The sequence below is a fragment of the Euprymna scolopes genome, chromosome 8 (assembly GCF_053919585.1).
Source record: "Euprymna scolopes isolate OS-2025 chromosome 8, ASM5391958v1, whole genome shotgun sequence".
In the NCBI taxonomy this organism is placed as follows: Eukaryota; Metazoa; Mollusca; class Cephalopoda; order Sepiida; family Sepiolidae; genus Euprymna; species Euprymna scolopes.
Genome location: NC_136489.1, coordinates 22,268,085 through 22,287,926, shown reverse-complemented (window position 1 = coordinate 22,287,926; position 19,842 = coordinate 22,268,085). Strand labels below are relative to the sequence as shown.

At 34.5% G+C, this 19,842-nt stretch overlaps 1 protein-coding gene across 1 annotated transcript in view; it reads left to right on the top strand.

Annotated features, from left to right (window-relative positions):
- LOC145283507 (salivary peroxidase/catechol oxidase-like) overlaps window positions 1-18,961 on the top strand; it is a 63,718-nt gene extending 44,757 nt beyond the window's left edge. Inside the window, exons 9-14 of the mRNA XM_080132341.1 lie at window positions 2,561-2,650; window positions 6,595-7,025; window positions 9,783-10,075; window positions 12,290-12,459; window positions 14,146-14,248; window positions 18,580-18,961. Of these exons, the coding sequence (XP_079988467.1) occupies window positions 2,561-2,650; window positions 6,595-7,025; window positions 9,783-10,075; window positions 12,290-12,459; window positions 14,146-14,248; window positions 18,580-18,859 (1,367 nt within the window). The 3' untranslated portion in view covers window positions 18,860-18,961. The remainder of the gene's footprint in view (window positions 1-2,560; window positions 2,651-6,594; window positions 7,026-9,782; window positions 10,076-12,289; window positions 12,460-14,145; window positions 14,249-18,579) is intronic.
- The last annotated feature ends 881 nt before the right edge of the window (window positions 18,962-19,842 follow it).

Here is a 19,842-nt window from a genome sequence, read left to right as displayed (position 1 = left end):
GTTGACCGCTTATCATGGTCCGGGGGTCACTTGAGGATAAATTAATGTTGATCAGTAATGGTGGTACTTGAATAAGGTTTTATAATATAAGAGGACAACTTAACAAGAAGTTGTTTATATTAGACTTGAATACAACCATGTTATAATCGGCTAAGAAGCAGTCCCGCGATATTGCATTCCACAGCTAGACAATTCTAAGAAAGAATTAATTCTGCTATTTTGTAATGTCAACAGCGCCTACGTTGCATAATTATAGTCTTTTTGAAATTCAACAGTTCATGGTTCGAATCCACATGCGACCATCGTTTCCTTGCAGCCATTCGTGGCCTCTTATCCCTTAACCTTTTTGCACCGTCATTCCTCTTATCTCATCATCACAAATGTGACATCTCAGTGACGATCTTTTTTGCCCAATAATCCTTTGCTCCTTTGAAAACGTAGATCTTTCTCAGAGACGTGAGATTCTACTTCAACCTTGAATAACTCGTCCTACTGTCGCTGTTTCGTCGTCAGTCTTTCTAACCTGCTTTCAGAAGAACTTTTCCTCACGATGAGAGGTCACTGAAGCGAATTGGCACATCCTCCATATTTGTAGCATTCCTTTGATTAGGACGGACTGTGAATTGATTATTTCTGTTATCCAACCCTAGGAAATTTCGCGATTCAGCTATTTTGTTATACAATGGGGCCCTACCGTGACGAGCCAGTAAGGTTAACTAAGTGAATATATAAATTAGGAATTTAAGCAAATAAAGAATGCGCAGAACAACAATATTGCATGATAAGAGGTCAGAAGTAATTATCTAATTTCGATAGAGGTCATTGACATAGAAGAATAGCGAGTGCGGATTAGAAGTGAGGACGGATTGTCAAAGAGGGATGTTTAGAGAACAAAGGGCAGCTTCTTATATAAGAAGAGCAGAATCGAGGTTGAAGGAGGAGCCGCAGAAAGTTAGCAATAGAATGTGAGAAACTGGAAGAATGTAGAGGAGGATTCGGAGTCCCTAGGAATTACATAGCTGTTTGCGGCTCGACTTGACATTATGATGACATGACAAAATAATGACGTTATATATTTAAAAGAGAGAGGGGGGGAGAAAGTGAGTAAGGGAAGGTATCTCTCGAAATACGTCTGAACTTCTGAAGATCTAGTGTTCTGCCAAATTTTACATTTCTTCATTTCTTCTTTTACATTTCTCTTCTCTAAATTCTGTTTTATTCTTTTTTTATTCGATACAATAAACTGATTGGCAGTTTTAAAGAACATCCATTCGTCTCTGAGGCATTGTTTAGTGGTATTCTGCTTTTTAACGAAACACGTATAAGCTGTAAAATAAGGAAAGTTGAAGCGTTAGAAAATTAGCAAGAAAATAAAACTTATCAAAACTTATGAGTGTAAATTGATCACATAGTTTGCATTAGTTTGAAATGTTAGCTAATAGTATATATATATATATATATATATATATATATATATATACATATATATATACGTATTGAGCACTTTTGAAGTAAATACTTAAAGTTTACGCATAAATCTATACTTTCGTATATTAATTTTATGTGAGTAAATGAAGTAATTATATATATATATATATATATATATATATATATATATATATAGTAATCTTAATTCTTTCTTCATATATATATATATATATATATATATATATATATATATATATATATGAAGAAATAGAAATGTGTTGGATCTAACATTCCAGAAAATATTTAAACAAACAGTTAATTAGCGTTGGTATTTAAAGGAATTTAAAGTGGAGTGTCATATATAGGAAAAATATGCATCAAGCAAACTGATTTTAACAGTAAATTTTTAAATGTTTTAGTTGCGGAATATATATATACATATATATTTTTTTTAATTTTATTTTTTATTTTTATTTTATTTAATATGTATATTTTTTATTTTATTTTTATTTTATTTAATATGTATATATATATATATATATATATATATATATATATATATATATATATATATATATATATATATATATATAGTGCACGATGTTTATATGTGTGTGTAAGTTCCCTCTGGACCTCAAAGTAGCTGGGTCGATTTTTAGTAAATTTCAAACAAATGTACTTTATGTGTATGGAAGTGTTCTCATATTGACTAAGAAACTTTTGAAAATTCAAGTATTGAAAAATGATATTATTTTGATCTGTTTTCATTTGATTTCTGAATTTAAAAATGTTCTAGAATTTTGTTGTCTTCATAACAATATTTTATTTTAGAATTAGATTTGACTGTTACTGGGATTTTTCCTCTAGTCTCTAATGATTTCTAATAATACAATTGAATTTATCGGAATCTTTTGCATGGCAAATCATTGATCCTTCGTCCTTCTGGAGAAGGGGAAGGGTTCAACTATAGCAGTTCACATGAATGCCGTGAATGCTGTTGACTCCTTCAGAAATATGTGTAAAGATCATCTTGTGCGAAAATCATAAATAATAAATAATAAGTTATAGAATGATACAAGGTTGATTTAATAATTGTTTAGTTTATATTTATGATTTTTAATCTATTTTTAAGGTTCTATGAAAGAATCGTTTCCTCATCTTCTGCCCAAAGATGCTGCGAATAGTTGTAGTTCAACTTCGACTCATTATTGTTTCAAAGCAGGTAAGATACTTTAATGGTTTCTTTAAAAAATGCAATATAGAGAAAACCTTCTATATTGGGACTATTGTTTTCATTTTGAGTGTTATTCTCACAGTGTTTTGTTATCGGTCGATGTAATCTTCGACTTTTTTTCAGATATATATTGTCGTTATATATATATATATATATATATATATATATATATATATATATATAACAATATATATATATAACAATATATATATAACAATATATATATATAACAACAATATATATATACATATATATATATATATATATAAGGCCAGCATATATCTGAAGAAAGTCGACCGATATCAAAACACTGTGATATATATATATATATATATATATATATATATTATTATTATTATTATTATTATTATTATTACATTTTCACCCCAAGCAAGGCACATTGCATCTTTGATGTAGGGAGATACTATTAGGGACACAGGCTACAAGGGTACTAGGTGGGGATTTGCGTAGCAAGATGTCGTTCACGTTACACTTGAACTTCTGCATGTCAGTACAGTTGGGGAAGCAGGAACCTGACAGGGAGTTCCAAAGTCTAGATGTTCTGGGGAAGACACTACTGGAGTAGAAGGCTCTCTTACATCTAGGGATCTCTACTGTGAAGGGGTGGGATTGTACTGCTAGTCGGGTTTGTCGGGGGTATTTATGTAGAGGGGGTACAAGTGCTTGCAGCTCGTCGCAACATTCACCGTTAAAGTACTTGTAGAACAGGCAGAGGGATGCTACATTGCGTCGATGGGACAGAGGCTGAAGCTTGGATGATAGTTCAGGACCTATTAGGTTGACGACTCTCTTTTGAACCTTGTCTAGAAGTGAGAGACTAGTAGCAGATGCACCGGCCCAAATATGACAACAGTACTCCATACATGGGCGAATGGTGGTCTTATAGAGGTACAGGATACTTTCAGGGGTCAGTAGCTTTCTAGCACGGTAGAGAGAACCTACCTTTTTCGCAGCGGTCCTGGTAATGCTCTCAATGTAATTGTTCCAACTCATGTTTCCTGTCAACGTTAGGCCGAGGAGTTTAAAAGATGTGCTTTCAGATAAAGAGTATTTGGCCATTGCTATTGGTGGTAGAGAACGTTTCTTGTAATTATTGAAGGAAACAAGCTTAGTCTTGCCAGCATTGAATGTGACCATCCATTTTTGTCCCCATTCCACTACAGATTGGAGGTCATTCTTTCGTGTTTCTGCCATTTCTTTAGATATGTGTTCATTTGTTTTCCTGTCGTGCCTGTTATAGAGTGTGGTGTCATCAGCATATATACCCATCCCACAGACAATTTTGTCAGGGAGGTAATTTATGAATATTAGGAATAACAGAGGTCCAAGAATAGACCCCTGGGGCACTCCCGCATTTATATCATATTGTTTAGATGTAAGACCATCGAGGACAACCTGGATTTTTCTCTTATCAAAGAACGATTTAATTATGTTAAGTATTCTTCCAGTGATACCATATGATCTTATTTTCCTGAGAAGATCTTCATACTATACCCTGTCAAAAGCCTTAGATATATCTAGAGCTACCGCTCTACCCTCCCCTGCTATGTCAAGTGAATGGTATATACGCTCAGAGATTACAGTTAGGATGTCTGCTGTGGAACGGGTTTGCCTAAATCCATATTGTTGGTCGGTAAGAAGTTTAGCATCTGTAAGGTGATGGACTAGAGCTTGGTTAATTATGGACTCAAATATTTTGGCAAAAAGTGGGAGGAGGCTAATGGGGTGGTAATTTGCTGATTCAGTTCTTTCGCTAGAATTCTTAAAAACTGGTACCACAGAAGTTGTTTTCTAGAAGGCAGGAAAGCAAGATTCATTAAGGCATTTGTTGTAAAGTTTGGAGAGGATTGGAGCTACTTCGACGGAGCACTTTTTTAATAGCACAGCCGGGATGAGATCAGGTCCACATGCTTTTGCAGTGTAAAGATTTCTTAAGATAGCATGCACCTGAGAAGGGGTGATTTTCAGATCGTCTAGTGTGGCGTCTATCCGCAAAAGAGAGTCAGGGAGGGGGCGGTAGGCAGGGTCCAGTGTGGAGTTGGAGGCAAACCGACTGGCAAGCATGTTAGCCTTCTCAGTTGCAGAGCTAAGAACCTCATTATTGTTGGATAGTGGGGGGAGTGTTGATTGCCCATTATTTACTACACTGTTGTAGATTTTCTAGAAGTCACGAGTTCCTAATTTCTGTGCTTCGACGCGTTTTGGGGCGGTTTCAGTAAATTATCTCTTAGCTGTCGCTATTTCTTTCTTACAATTACTTCTGGCTTCTATGTACGTCTGTTTGTTTGAACTAGATTTATGTCGGTTAAATCTGTGGTACGCGTGCTGCCTTTTCGCGATGGCAGCTGCACATGTTGAAGTAGACCATTGGGGAGAGTGGGGCTTGCTATGTTTTGTACTCTTTGTCATTTTCTTGTTGTAGTTTCCTATTTATATACGGAAATAATTTTTCGATATTAACAGTAATAAATTAAAGTGGTTTACTTAATAAAATGATAAATTACCAAACCATTTCAAAAATATTATACTCACTAAAATTCGAGGGAGATAATTTAAATGAAAAATATTCTCTTTCTTACTACAATAGATTTATATTAAAAAAATGAACTATCAGTTATTATTTACAAAAAAATATTTAGATCTACAAGGAGTGTTCAACAATCAAAGCTCCTGATTCACCTCCTTGTTTGATCTGACTGAAAATTCGCATACGCAATAATTTATATCTCTATGGGTTATGTGGCAAATTGCAGCTCTGAGCAAATTATAGTTTCTGGTTTACAAGTGTTTTACCTACATCAGGTGTGAAATCAAGCCTGTTTATTGCCGCGCAGTGATTCTGCTTTTATTGTGTATTTGAAAGGAGACACAAGGGACATTTAACAGAATCAAGGAAATAAATATATTCTCCATTATGTGATACCTCCGTTGAGTCTAAAGAGACAAAAAATACCCCCTGTAAGGGTAGCTGCGCATGTGATTATGAGGCAAGGGTGTCGCAAGCCCAACCACACCTCTTCTGAATCGGCAGTGCTTGAGTCTAGTGGCAGGAAGTGCTAGACGACTGAAAACAATGTCAAGATAAGCGAAGAGGACATAGAGTACCTGGAATTCCTATTCCCCATTTTAGTACTCACCAGGCTAAACGTTGCTTAACTTTGGTGATATAACGGAAACCGATGTGCCAACGTGAATTACGCCGTATATATTCCTCATTATATGAACTGCCATCGTGAATTCAAACATGGCTATACATTTGCGAAAACAGCTCCCAGACTTGGTTGCTCCCCTTTCTGCCATCAATCATTTGCCAATGAAGTTGAGGCTGCTATTTTGGAATATTGGCACGTGACTATTCGCTTAATAACTCAAGTGCTTGGTCCGTGAAAACTAACAATTTTTATATGCATAAGGTTTCTGCCAGATAGATTTATAGCTTTCTGATAATGACTCGTGTGCCTCAGGGTGCTTTTTGACGTTTCCCAAGAAGTTTTCAAAAGACTGATTACATAATAGGAAACCTGGGTCTATCGTTATGACTACAAGACCAATAAATGCGCTTGGACCAGCAACCTCCAATTAAAGCAATGGTGCAATCCTCCGTTGGCATGGTTATATTGACACTATTCTGAGAACAGGACGGAGTAGTGATCGCAAAGATCTTGGTGAAAGGTACCACAATTATAAGATCTATTATGCTTCACTTTTGAGGAAACTAAGTGAAGCTGCTAGAATCAAGAAGCAGGGAAAGATCAGCAAAGGTATTATCCTCTTACAAACCAACACGCTGATTCACAACTTAATGCATATTAATAGTCATAGTATTTTTTGCTTGTTTAAAATAAGACGTTTTGTCATTTCATGGTAGTGTTATAAAGAAATACCAATTGTTATCTTCTGCACTTTTGTAGGTGATAATCGTGTTAATGTACAAATGGGCCTCGTCAGTATCCACACTCTATTTGTTCGGGAACACAACAGAATCGCCAGCCAGTTTAACAACATGGGACTTGGTTGGAACGACGAGAAATTATTCCAAGAGACCAAACGAATAGTCGCGGCTATCATACAACGCATCAACTACAATGAATTTCTGCCGACCATTCTCAACGGGCAGATTATGAATTCTTTCGGTCTTGTTAGTCCCTCGAGTGGTTTCCATAATGTCTACGATAGAACGGTTGACCCGAGTATACGAAACGCTTTCTCAACTGCGGCTTTCCGTTTCGGCCATTCTATGGTGCGGTCTTATTTTACGAAACTTTCACCTGATTTCAACACCGCCTTCGGGTCACCCACATTATTGAAGACAATGTTTTTTAAGACTGGCGAGATCTTTACGGTATGTAAATTATTATTTACTGTTGAGGCGAGTAATCGGAATCGTAATCGGGAATCGTAAAAATCGAAACTTACAGCGGTATCGGAATTAGAAAACTTTATGCCTATTTTCCGATGCCAAAAACGATTCTTTTAATTATTTATTTTTTATTTGGTTTTGGTTTTATTTTTGTTTTGTTTTTGTTTTTATTTGTCTAAAACTTAATTTTCTATACCTGGTACTAAACATCTATACATCATACCCCCCCCCAAAAAAAACAAGTGTATTTTTAGGTTTGCGAAAATATATGCACATATTACATGTGTTTTACGGTAATCTGATAATCTATAGCTAAATATTTAACGATTTAAAAAGAATCGGAATCGGTAATTGCCACTTTGAAACTTAAATAGAGTTTACTATCCATCATACAGCGAGAACAACATAACATCCAACACAATCTCACAAGAATACAACGACTCCCTCTCAGAAACCTACAAGAGAAAAACGTAGTGTTCCTACTTTCCGACAAAGGGAAAAATTCTGTGTTATCTCTCAGAATAGATATTACGCCTTGCCACTAAAACACCTCCACAACGAAACACTATATGCATCCATCACAAATCTCCTCCACAAGAATAAAAAAAAAACAGATAAACACAGCCTGGAGCCTATTATGTACAAACGAAACCTCACCACCAGTCACAATAGATTCTACATTCATAGCAAACATTCCATCTTTTTATCATTTACGGAACCTATTTTTCTATATCCTTCACTTCTCTACAAACCGGTGCTAATATTCGATGTCTATATGAGATACGTAGATTTCCGAATATCCCATTAAAGTTGCCCTTACCTTTCAAACATTGAGTCAATAAAGTGATTAAGAACATTCATTTTCCACTCCCCCAATTGATCAGTAAACTCTGTTCTAGTTTATGTTTCTTGTGGTTCCTTGGTCTTACCATATTCCAGGACAAGAATTCGTCTGGTCTGGTGGAATATCCAGCAAAGTTCTTTTATTTGGGGTAACAAACTGCACACCTGTGGAACTCTCTTTCGTTTCCCTGCTTTCCAGCTGACTACAATATGGTCGTCTTCAAGTCCACCGTAAACAAATTCTTGATTAGCCGTTCCCCTTAAGTAATCCAATTTATCAAATTGACAATTCTAACGATAACTATATTGTCCTTTTGACCATTGTACACTCTTTAACTCTTATCCTCGAGTGGCCTCTGGGTCTTGATAAGTGGTGATTTCCTTGTAAAAAAAAAGGTGCACCATACCTCGTATGAGCCAATGTATAGCTGGGTTGATGGCATCTTATTTGGTCTTTGAATACTGTGTTATTTTTAATATTAGGTCAGAGTTTATTGTAAGATGTATGACATGTTTCCATACATTAGGCACCGCCAAAACTGGGGGGGGGGCAGGTAAGTACTTTTTGACGGACCGTCTTTTTAAAAATCTACCAAAAATCAGGTAATGATCCGATCAATACGAAATTTTCAGCGATTATTAAGAGAAGAATGGACTTTATAACAGTGTACTTATTTTTTATAAACGATATTTATATATATTTTTTTTTTACTTACAAACCCCCCCTTGTTTTGAGGTGGTACAAATATGCTTAAAATAATCATCTGAAACTGAACACAACATATTGTGTTGTTGTAAGGGACAAAAATATAGATTTAAAAAAATATTGTTTGCATACCTTATTTTGACGTCTGAATATCAGAAGTTCGATTGTGTTTAATTATCCCGCTTTTGAGTTTTGAAGTGTGAAATTCGGTGAATATGTTAAGTAAAATAATTAATTTAAGTTAAGCAAAACAAAAACAAAAACATTTAATATTTATACGAAAAAAGCTATTTTAAAATCTTTGATAAATAAATTAACAATTTTTTTAGCGAGCCGAATAATGCATGACCATTATTAAACAGGGCATGCTTTGAAGAATCGATACAAAAAAAAAATTCCATAAATATTGTGCCCTTTGTGTTAAAAATAGCAGCATTTTTTCGATCCCGTTTAAAAACGTTTGCCGCCTTTCGACTACAGTGGACCAAACGCGCTGAAATAATTTTTTTTTATTCTGCTTTAAATTGCCCCCCATTTTGGGGAGCCTGACCCCCACACACATACACATTAAAAACCAAACTCATACAAATGGTCACCCATCTGGTACTGGCCAGCCTCAGCGTTAATAATACATTGAAATTTTCGTTACTGAAAAATAAGTTTTTTTGCCCTGTTTGGTCTTCCATAGTTTGGTTTTTATCGAATACAAACGTAAACAATGTCGATCTAGACTCTAGATCGACGCGAAGTAACTGGTTGCCTATATGAATAAGTGGAATTATTTGAAATCCAGGTACTTATATTATAATATTTTTGCATATTCTCATAGAAAATCATCCTAAATCTTAGACAACAAATAACTAAATTAATTATTTCAAAAACCTTTTTTTTTAATATTTATGTACGTTTTTTGTGCAAGACAAAAAATGTCAATTGTTAACTTTTTGGGAAAATTTAACATTTAAAATTTAATTAAAAATAGTAGAAAAAGTTTGACATTATTCTGTTTTCTATATGATAAAATTCAGGGTTTTATCTTTCTGGAAAAAAAAAAGTTACTCAGAAATAATGGATTTTAATAAATGTAATTTCGTTTTAAAAAATAACAAAAACTTGATTTTTCGGCCATTTTTGGCGGTGCCTACCATACGTAGACGAGTACTTCAGCTATTATATAAATTTATTTTCAGGACAAGGTGAAATCGGTTGGTTCGTTCTTTCGCGGTATGCTAAAAGATAAATCCCAGAAATGCGACCGTTTTATCAGCACTCAGTTGACAGATCATCTCTTCGAAGACAATTTCGGCAACAGCCTTGATTTGGCAGCTTTAAATATCCAGCGAGGGCGCGACCATGGATTGCCTCCTTACAATAGATGGCGTCAATTTTGTGGTCTTTCTAAAGTCACTCATTTCGGAACCAAACCTGGTGGACTCGTAGATCACAGTAGCGCAGCTGCCAATCAAATGCAAAGTGTCTTTGAGTAAGTTTTACTTCGATTTCTTCTTAGCTTTCTTTGTATTTGATAAACGATATAAAACGGAGACTTTAAACTAGGCACTTAAATCGTTTAAGTATGATACATTATGCTTAACTTTTGTTATATAGACCGCATTTTTTATTATAAATTTAACTTGCCCTATTCTATCATCATGCAACTGTATATCTCCATTATGTTTCTGATTTTTTTTTTTTTTAGACGAGAGATAATTCGTATTATTTAGATTACTGGAACTACAGTTTTCATCTTGAGTATTATTTTCACAACGTTTCGGTCGATGTAACCTCCGATCTTTTTCAGACGTACTTTGTCGGATCCGGGATTTTTTTTGTCGAGCTCGGGAATCTTTCTATAGAAATTGTGAATCTTTCTGTCGAACTATGGAATTTGTGTCCAAAGGAACCTGTGGCGTAACTGATAAAGTACTTGGTAATTCAGTTGTAAATTACACTTTTCTGGAGGTTGAAAGTTTAATTCTCATTGCGGACGATACTCAATACACAACTGCGAATTACTTAGAACTTTTTCCCGGTCATGACTTACAGAACGAAGACATGCTACCGACGCCCGTAGATTAAGCAATAGGTTTCGTTCGAAATTCTCCGTATAGTCTTGAGTTTAGATATCTTTTTTACTTTATTTCTTCTTATCTTTGTTTCCGTATATACAGGTAGTGTTCAATAAGTAATACTCCTAACTCACGTTTTAAAGCTGTATAGCAACGAAACTTGACACAATTATTTGTCGTTCTCTATATAGAAAGCATCTAGAGTAACGCATTTGTCTCATCGTTTAATCCAGCTCTGAAGACCATTTTTGTAAAGCAATCTTCCAAAGGGTTTTTTTTTACATAGGCATAACCACGTATCAAGGTCTAGAGACCATTCGAGGATAAGGGTTAAGAGTGTACAATAGTCAGTTGGACAATAAAGTAATCGATTAGTAATAGAAATTCGGTAAATTTGTTAACAAGTGGAATTACTCATCAAAAACTTGTTTACGTTGGACTTGAAGACAACCATATTGTAGTCAACTGGAAAGCAGGCGTGCAGTTATAAGAAAGAAGCTTTGTTCATGGAATGTACGTTTAGTTTTAGGCACAGATAAAGAGTGGGGGAATTATTGATAGTGTTTTCAGCTAGACGAGTGTTTCTTGTGAAAGTTTGGCGAGGGGGGACCATAGATTGAAACTAAGGTTTCTAAACGGCTGAGCCCATCTTTTTCAAATTTCACAAAAAGCTAATGCATATGTCTGGCAGTGTTCTTAGATATGTTTTGTACAGAAATTCATCTGGTAAGTATAGAAAATCGAAACAATCCGATCTTAAAATAGTTTTTCTTCTATTATAGATAAAAAGATTTTTTACTGGAGAAAATTTTACGTTACACCGGCCAAGGGAAATAATAATGTCTCAGCAAATTATTTCTTCTAAAAAACAGATTAATTTTAAGGTATATCTCAGTGGTAAAGCATTAGACTACAGTGTGAATGATCCTCTGTTCCCGCCTAAGTGTACTTCATTTTATTTTATTGTTTTTAATTAATGAGTTTAATTTACAAAGAAGAGGTACCATTTAAAAGCACCGCAAATCATTTCTTCGTTTGTATATTTGAAAACAGAAGTGCCCTTTCAGGGCATTTATCGCCAAGCCAAAAAATCTGCTGACGTGAAATTGTAAACAAACACAGACGGAATTCGATTAACTACATTATCATTATTACTTTTAATTTTTATCTTGTTTTATCTTGTTTTAGTGAAATAGTTCACCGGGCAAATTATTCCTCGTAATATATAATAATCAATAGAGGATTGATTCTACAATACGCAATCGGCATAACTTAAAATATCATGTTTAAGTGTATTGTACGACCGGGCAACACCTGGCGTCCGGCTAATACATATATATATATATATATATATATATATATATATATATATATATATATATATATATATATATATTAGCGAAAAATGCGAAGCTCGTGGTTTGTTTACAAACAAGCGTTTGAGCACTGTACAAGTAGCGGACGGATGTTTATTTAAATAGACATTCGGGCAGATTAGTTCTAGGTTCGATCCTTGGCTTGGGAGGGGTGCTAGTCTAGCGGAGCTGATGAGTTGTGATACAACGAAACAGGTCTGTATGTCGATGACTATATATATATATAAAACTGGGTTTTATTTTGTATTTCAGCCATCCAGACGACATCGACCTATTTACAGGAGGACTGTCAGAGAATCCTATACCAAATGGCGTTGTTGGACCAACATTTGCATGCATAATTAGCCGTCAGTTTCAAATCTTAAAAAGAGGTGATCGCTTCTGGTATGAACGAAATGATCCGGCAGTCGGTTTCGAATTAAGTATGAACGCACATTAATCGTAATATTTTACATTTTTTTCAATCGCACAACTATAGTCTTCTTACAATCGTTTTAAAGCAATTCTATCCTCTTTTCAAGACGTTGAATACAATATGGGCAAAAAGCAAATTCGTACAATTTTCTTATTTCAATTAAAGCTAGAACTGATGAAAATGATCTCAGTATCAATGAAGCGTTTGGCACAGGAATAACTACTGAACGCACAGCACAGTGGTTGTTTTAGAAATTCTGTCGCGGCCACAATAGTCTTGAAGATGATGAGTGCAGTGGTCGGCCATCGAATGTTGACAACGCTCAATTAAAAGCCTTAATCGACTCCAATCTACACATAACTGTTCGAGAACTTGCTTCTGAATTAGAAGTAACGTATACGACAGTTTTCAAACCATTTGAGAGAGATTGGAAAAACAAAAATCTTGATAAATGGGTGCCTCCCGAAGTGAATGACAACCAATAGAAACGGCGTTATGAAGCATCACCTTCCCTTTTTTTACGCAACAAGAAGAACGACCTGTTTCTTGTTTTGGTTGTGATTTGTGATGAAAAGTGGGTTCTTTTCGACACAACTGAGTGGTTAGACGCATACGAAGCCCCACGGCACTTCCCGGACCCAGAGTTACAATAAAGGAAGGTCACGCTGACAGTTTGTGGTCTGCGACCTGTCTCATTTATTACAGTTTTATATGCAGACGAAACCATTATGGCAGAGAAGTATTGTCAACAAATGGATAAAATGCATCAGAAACTTCGACAACAACACCCAGCATTAATCAACACAAAAGGCCCAATTCTCCTCCACGTCAATGCCCGACCGCACGTTACTAAACTGTCCCTGCAGAATTTGAATGAATTGGGCTACGAATTTTTGCCTCGTCTGCCATATTCTTTAGAGCTCTCACCTACCGACTACCACTTTTTAAGTATCTCGACAACTTTCTACGTGAGAAATGCTTCAAAAACCTAAGTGATATTGAAAACGTCTTCACCGACTTCATCGCCACCAGAACGCAAGATTTTTACGTTACTGGCATAAATATACTTATTTTGGCAAAAGTGTGTTCATTCTGATGGTGCTCATTTCGATCAATAAATTTTTGTTTTATTCGTGATATATTCATCTGAATTTAATAGTTAAAAATTGCAAGAACTTTCTTGTCAACTTGATAACTTATAAATAGCATAACAACTTTTTCCAAAATCACTGAACTCGAAAGGGGTTGATATGCTGTCAAACAAAACAACCAAACCAAATACTAGGAATAAATATTTGAACATATGAAGAACTTGAGACATCCCTTTTTTTACAAAATTATTGGATTTGGCATCAAATATCAGGAAAGGGGTTGATATGCCGCAAAATACAACAAGCAAACTTAACCAAATTCTTTTACTTTTCACAAGAAACTATTGCTATTTTCCAGACTTCTTTTCATAATAAAACTAAATTAAAATATTGAATAGATTTTATTGAATTTATTGAATGATCAATAAAATCTATTACCTGTCTGTTCACAGAGCAATTCGACCAAATTCGAAAACTGACCTTTTCGAAGTTGACTTAGCTCAACTAATCAAATCATTATCTTTCTGATCCACTTCTATTCGTAGCAAAACTAAATAAAAATAGTGAATGATCAATAAAATTTATTATCTTTATTTTTACAGAGCAATTGGACCAAATTCGAAAAATGACCCTTTCGAAGTTGATATGTCTAAATACTGATATTTCCCAGATCCAGCAAAATCCATTTCTAGTACCAGGTCAAAAGTAAGTATATCGATGAAACATAAAAAGACAAGAACTAAGTGTTTTAAATATACTCATAGATAAATGATATATAAACACGTGAACCTGATGTAAACGAGGCAAGATACCAAGGTCCACACAGTTTTAGCAGTATACTAGATGATATGTGATCCATTGAGTCAGTGTTTATTGTCTATAATAAAGCATCTCTTCTTTATTTCTCCTTTCTTTTCTCCTATGTCTCAAATCAAGATGATTATTAACAGGAATACACACGCATATAAATATACAGTAGCATTCAAAACTAAAGGACAAAATGTTAAAACCCAATATTTGTGGAACTCCCGACTATCAACGCAATGGTTCTAGGCTAGGGATAGGTGCTACCTTAGCCGCACTGATAAGTTATGCTACAATGAAACAGTACTATATGTGGATGACTATATAAATATATATATATATATATATATATATATATATATATATATATACGAGATATACATAAAAAATTTGATTTGTCAATTTATTATATATATATATATATATAAATATTATCCTCATGATTATTATTAATATTAGTATTTTTATTATTGCATGTATTCATATACATTTATAAGAGATATTAAATTTTATATATCGATTTTCAATAGTGCTCAATGCGTGAGTAGAGCTAGATAGTAAGTTATGAAAATATATATGGCAATAAAGTTGCGTACAGTTTTCTGCGTTCCACCCCAGTAAGAATTCGTTAGAATAAAATGCGAGTTTATACGGTGATGAAATACGGAAAATTCTGTGTAGCTTTATTGCTGTATACTTACTATTAAAAAGTCAAAGTCTTATACTCCAGGTTCTAAGTCCTGTCACCTATGCATATCTGAAGCTATAAGTGTAATAATCCCCCCAAAGTATCACCTTAATCAATTCCAAAAGCGAACTTATTTCCCAATGTAAACATAATAAAAATTCAAATATAACCAATTCAAAATAACTTTGGTCACCTCTTAAACCTGTTGCTATAAATTTACTTGATAAGAGATTTATTCTATTCTTTTTTGTGAGACTAAAGGATCTACTGTATATTACTTCTGCCGTTATATTCACGTATATGTATGTTTGTTTTTATACGTAATGTGAGAATTTATGTATGTGTGTATATGCGTATATATATATGCATATATATGTATATATCTGCATGTATGCATCTATGTATGCATCTATTTTTGTATATTTACATGTGTATGTGTCTCCATTACTTGTGAGTGAGGTTTTTCCTTTAGTCTTAGTTTTTCCATATTTTATTATACATTATTTTATATTATTCTATATATTTTATATATGCATATATTTGCATGCGTACAATTATAATTATAATCAGGCATTAATTTATTAAACTCTCAGTAACCCCTTCCCACTTTAATTTTTTTCTGAATTTAAAATTAATTATATTCCTGGCTGGGTCAAATTAAAATTAATTTACTTATATTTATCTGTTCTAAAAAATAGATTTAGAACGACGATTCTCTTTATGTCCGTTTCTCCCCTTCCGTTATCGCCTTCTCCCTCAAGTATGTCTTTCTCTCTTTCTCCCCTATGTTTTCGACTTTTTAATATCTTTTATTCCTCTCCTGTTCTTGTTTCTCTTTATCCCAATTTCCAAGCTCATTTCGAACCTCCATTTTATTTATCTCCATTTTATTTATCTCCATTTTATTTATCTCCATTTTATTTATCTCCATTTTATTTATCTTCATTTTATTTGTCTCAATTTTATTTATCTCCATTTTATTTATCACCGTTTTATTTATCTTCGTTTTATTTATCACGTTTTATTTATCTCCATTTTATTTATCACCGTTTTATTTATCTTCATTTTATTTATCTTCATTTTATTTGTCTCCATTTCATTTATTTCCATTTTATTTATCTCCGTTTTATTTATCTCCATTTTATTTATCACGTTTTATTTATCTCCGTTTTATTTATCTCCATTTAATTTAGTTTCATTTTATATCTCTCCATTTTATTTATTCCGTTTTATTCATCTCACTTTTAGTGATCTCTATTTCATTTATCTTCATTTAATTTATCTCCATTTTATTTATCTCCCTCTTATTTATCTCCATTTTATGTAGCTCCGTTTTATTTATCTCCGTTTTATTTATCTCTATTTTATTTATTTTCGTTTTATTTTTATTTTATTTTTAATTTTTTTTTACATAGGCATCACCACATTATCAAGGCCCAGAGGCCACTCCAGGATAAGGGTTAAAGAGTGTACAGTAGAAATTGGACAATATAGTACTCATTAGTAATGAAAATTTGGTAAATTTGATAACTTATATGGAACGGCTCATCAAGAACTTATTTACGTTAGACTTGAACACAACCATATTGTAGTCAGCCGGAACGCAGGAAAACGGAAGACAATTCCACAGGCGTGCAGTTCTAAGAAAGAAGCTTTGCTCATGGAATCTACGTTTAGGTTTAGGCACAGATAAAGAGTGAGGGAATTATTGATAGTGTTTACAGCTAGACGAGTGTTTCTTGTGAAAGTTTATTCATCTCCATTTTATTTTTCTCCGTTTTATTTGTCTCCATTTTATTTATCTCCGTTTTATTTATCTCCATTTTATTTATCTCCATTTTATTTATCTCCGTTCGTTTTATTTATCTCCGTTTGTTTATCCCTATATTATTTATTTCCATTTTATTTATCTCTGTTGTATTTATCTCCATTTTATTTATCAGTAGACAGTTCCACAGAGCAAAATATTCTTACCGTGTCGAAACGGAAAAAACACATGTGGAATTGGTTCCAGAAAAGGTTTAATATTTATGCAGCAATTCTGGTTTCTTATTGGTTGGTAGCAGAACGTGAATTAATTCGATTCGTCAGTTCCTAGCAGCATCGTTTATAAATAAAATCGTCCGACTGTGTGGGGTCATACCCTATTACACATCCAAAATATTGCAACATTTATCTTCATTTTATTTATCTCCGTTTTATTTATCTTTATTTCTCTTATCCGTTATTTAAAAAAAAATATTGCCCATATATAGAGTTTTGTGTCACTTTTGGCCTGGTGCATCTGCTGTCTACTGGACAGGGTTCAAATGAGCGTCGCCAACCTGATAGGTTCCGAACTAGCAGCTTGGCTTCAGCCTCTCTCATATCAACGAAATGTTGCATCCTTCCGCCTGTTTTACAAGTATTTTAGTGGTATATGCTCCGACGAACTATAAGTCCTTATATCCCCTCGACAAATCGAAGCAGCAAAATCCCACTCCTACACAATAGAGATCCCCATACACCATAAAGCCTTCTAATCTAACAGTTTTTTCCCCCCAGAACTGCTAGACTTTGGAATTCCTTTCAAGATTCCTGCTTCCCGACTGTACTGACATGCAGAATTTCTAAGTGTAATGTAAACAGACATCTTGCTGCTCAACTCCCTACATAGCATCCCTTCAATTATGTCCCAGATAGTAGCCTTATTACACCAAAGTGGCACTGTGCCTTGTTTGGAGTGAAAATACAATATAAAAATCTACTATTAAAAATTTTTCTAATCACCGAGTCGTTGCCTAATAGAACCATACTTAGAAGTCCAACATTCTTACTCTTCAGCCCAACATTCATAGGGCATGAGAGAGAGAGGAAGACAGAGAGATAGATACACTGGTAGCTCTTCCGCTGAACCTAGTTACATCATACCCACCGTTGTTCATTGGAGGCAGCACTCAGGGCACGTCTCTTATGCTTAAAGCCTCGCAAGGCAAGATAGTAGGTCTCGCTGTTTCGTTGACTTCTGTTCTTGGAATACCTCCAATCTGTAAGGTATCACTAAAGCTTTCACATTCAAACAGTCCTTGCTATAAAGAATCTTAAGGGTGCCAGAACTCGTAAGATAAATGTAGGGGAAAATGTGGAAACCAAGAACATGGCTTACCATTGACGCGTCTGCTCATGTGTGTCTCATACGGAGTCGGGCTATTGGGGGCAGGGAAAAAAGAATCAAGATGGTGGCACACACAACTTTTATAACTAAGCGATCTCGCAAAGTGACGCAAAATATCGTGGCTCGGGTGCGAAATCTCGCCGCTCGACTACATAAAAGGATACTGAAGGGAGGACGCGGACAGACGATTACGAGAACCCTTGGAGACGTTTACGGGAATCCTTAGAGACGGTTGTTGCGTGTTACTGAATCACTTTGCTGACTTGCTTTTTTTAAATTCTTTTTCCTTCGTTTTTATGCTACAATATGTCTATGTATATATTTATTGTTATGATTTTTTTTCACGTTTTAACGTATGAAACAATCAAATATATTTCTGTTTTATTATAGCAACCCTCTTGTTTCCTGTAATTCCCTTCCAAACATGGATCTAAGCGCTTGGGAGAGTTGCCCACAGAATAACTGGGGAGCATGGGCGCCATGGACAAACTGTATTGGCGGCCGACAAGTATCACAACGTGTGTGCAGTGGACGTTGCGGATGCAAAGGTTCAAGCAAACGATATCATTTATGCCATTATAACGATTGTAAAACTGACATCAGATCTTTGAGTTTCGCATTTTTGGCAAAAAAACCGTGTTACCCCGAATTCAGGTTAAATAAACAATGATATTTGTAATATTCAAATAACTGAAATATTTTTTAAATGCAATAAAAACTCACACATTTTAATCTTTAATGTTTAACATTTTCAATAAATGAGATTAATATATTCATTTTTATTGTTTTCTGGAAAGATGCAAGATATCCCGTTTTTCTATTCTTGTTGGTTTATTTTTCCGTAAAGCCAGGAAATATCTCATGTTATGAAGGGAAAGCACATTTATTGTCAATTGTTTGAGAGATTGATTGCATAAAGGCTGCAGTAAAAACATAGGTTTAGCTATAGTTATTATTGTTACTGGGTTAACTAACAACCGTTTCGTATTTACCTATTCAATAATTTCGAGATGTGATTTTCTAGGATTTTTGGAACAAACAATTTCTTATAAATATTTAATAATTATTAGAATTATGTCCGATTCTAAATTCAAAATCGTGACGCTTTCTCGATAAATCCAAAATAGCAGCATGAGAAACCCTTCGTAGACTTTTTTTAGATAGGCGTCACCATTTATCAAGGCCGAGAGGTCACTCAAGGATGAGGGTTAAAGAGTGTACAGTAGTCAAAAGGACAATATAGTAATCGATAGTAATGGAAGTTCGGTAAATTTGCTAACTTAAGTGTAACGGCTCATCAGAAACTTGTTCACGTTGGACTTAAAGACAACCATATTATAAACAACTGAAAAGCAGGAAAACGGAAGACAATTCCATAGGCATGCAGTTCTAAGAACGAAGCTTTGATCATGGAATCTACATTTAGGTTTTGGCACAGATAAAGAGTGGGGGAATTATTGATAGTGTTTTCAGCTAGACGAGTGTTTTTTGTGAAAGTTTGGCGAGGGGGGCATAGATTGAAGCTCAGTCGAACACTTTCTATGAAAATAACGATAAAGAAGAGACAAAATCGCAGCATATCTTCTGTGAGAGAGGTTGCAGGGAAGAGAAAGGGACATCTCCCACGAGGCCACGAAGTCTATTCTTAACCCT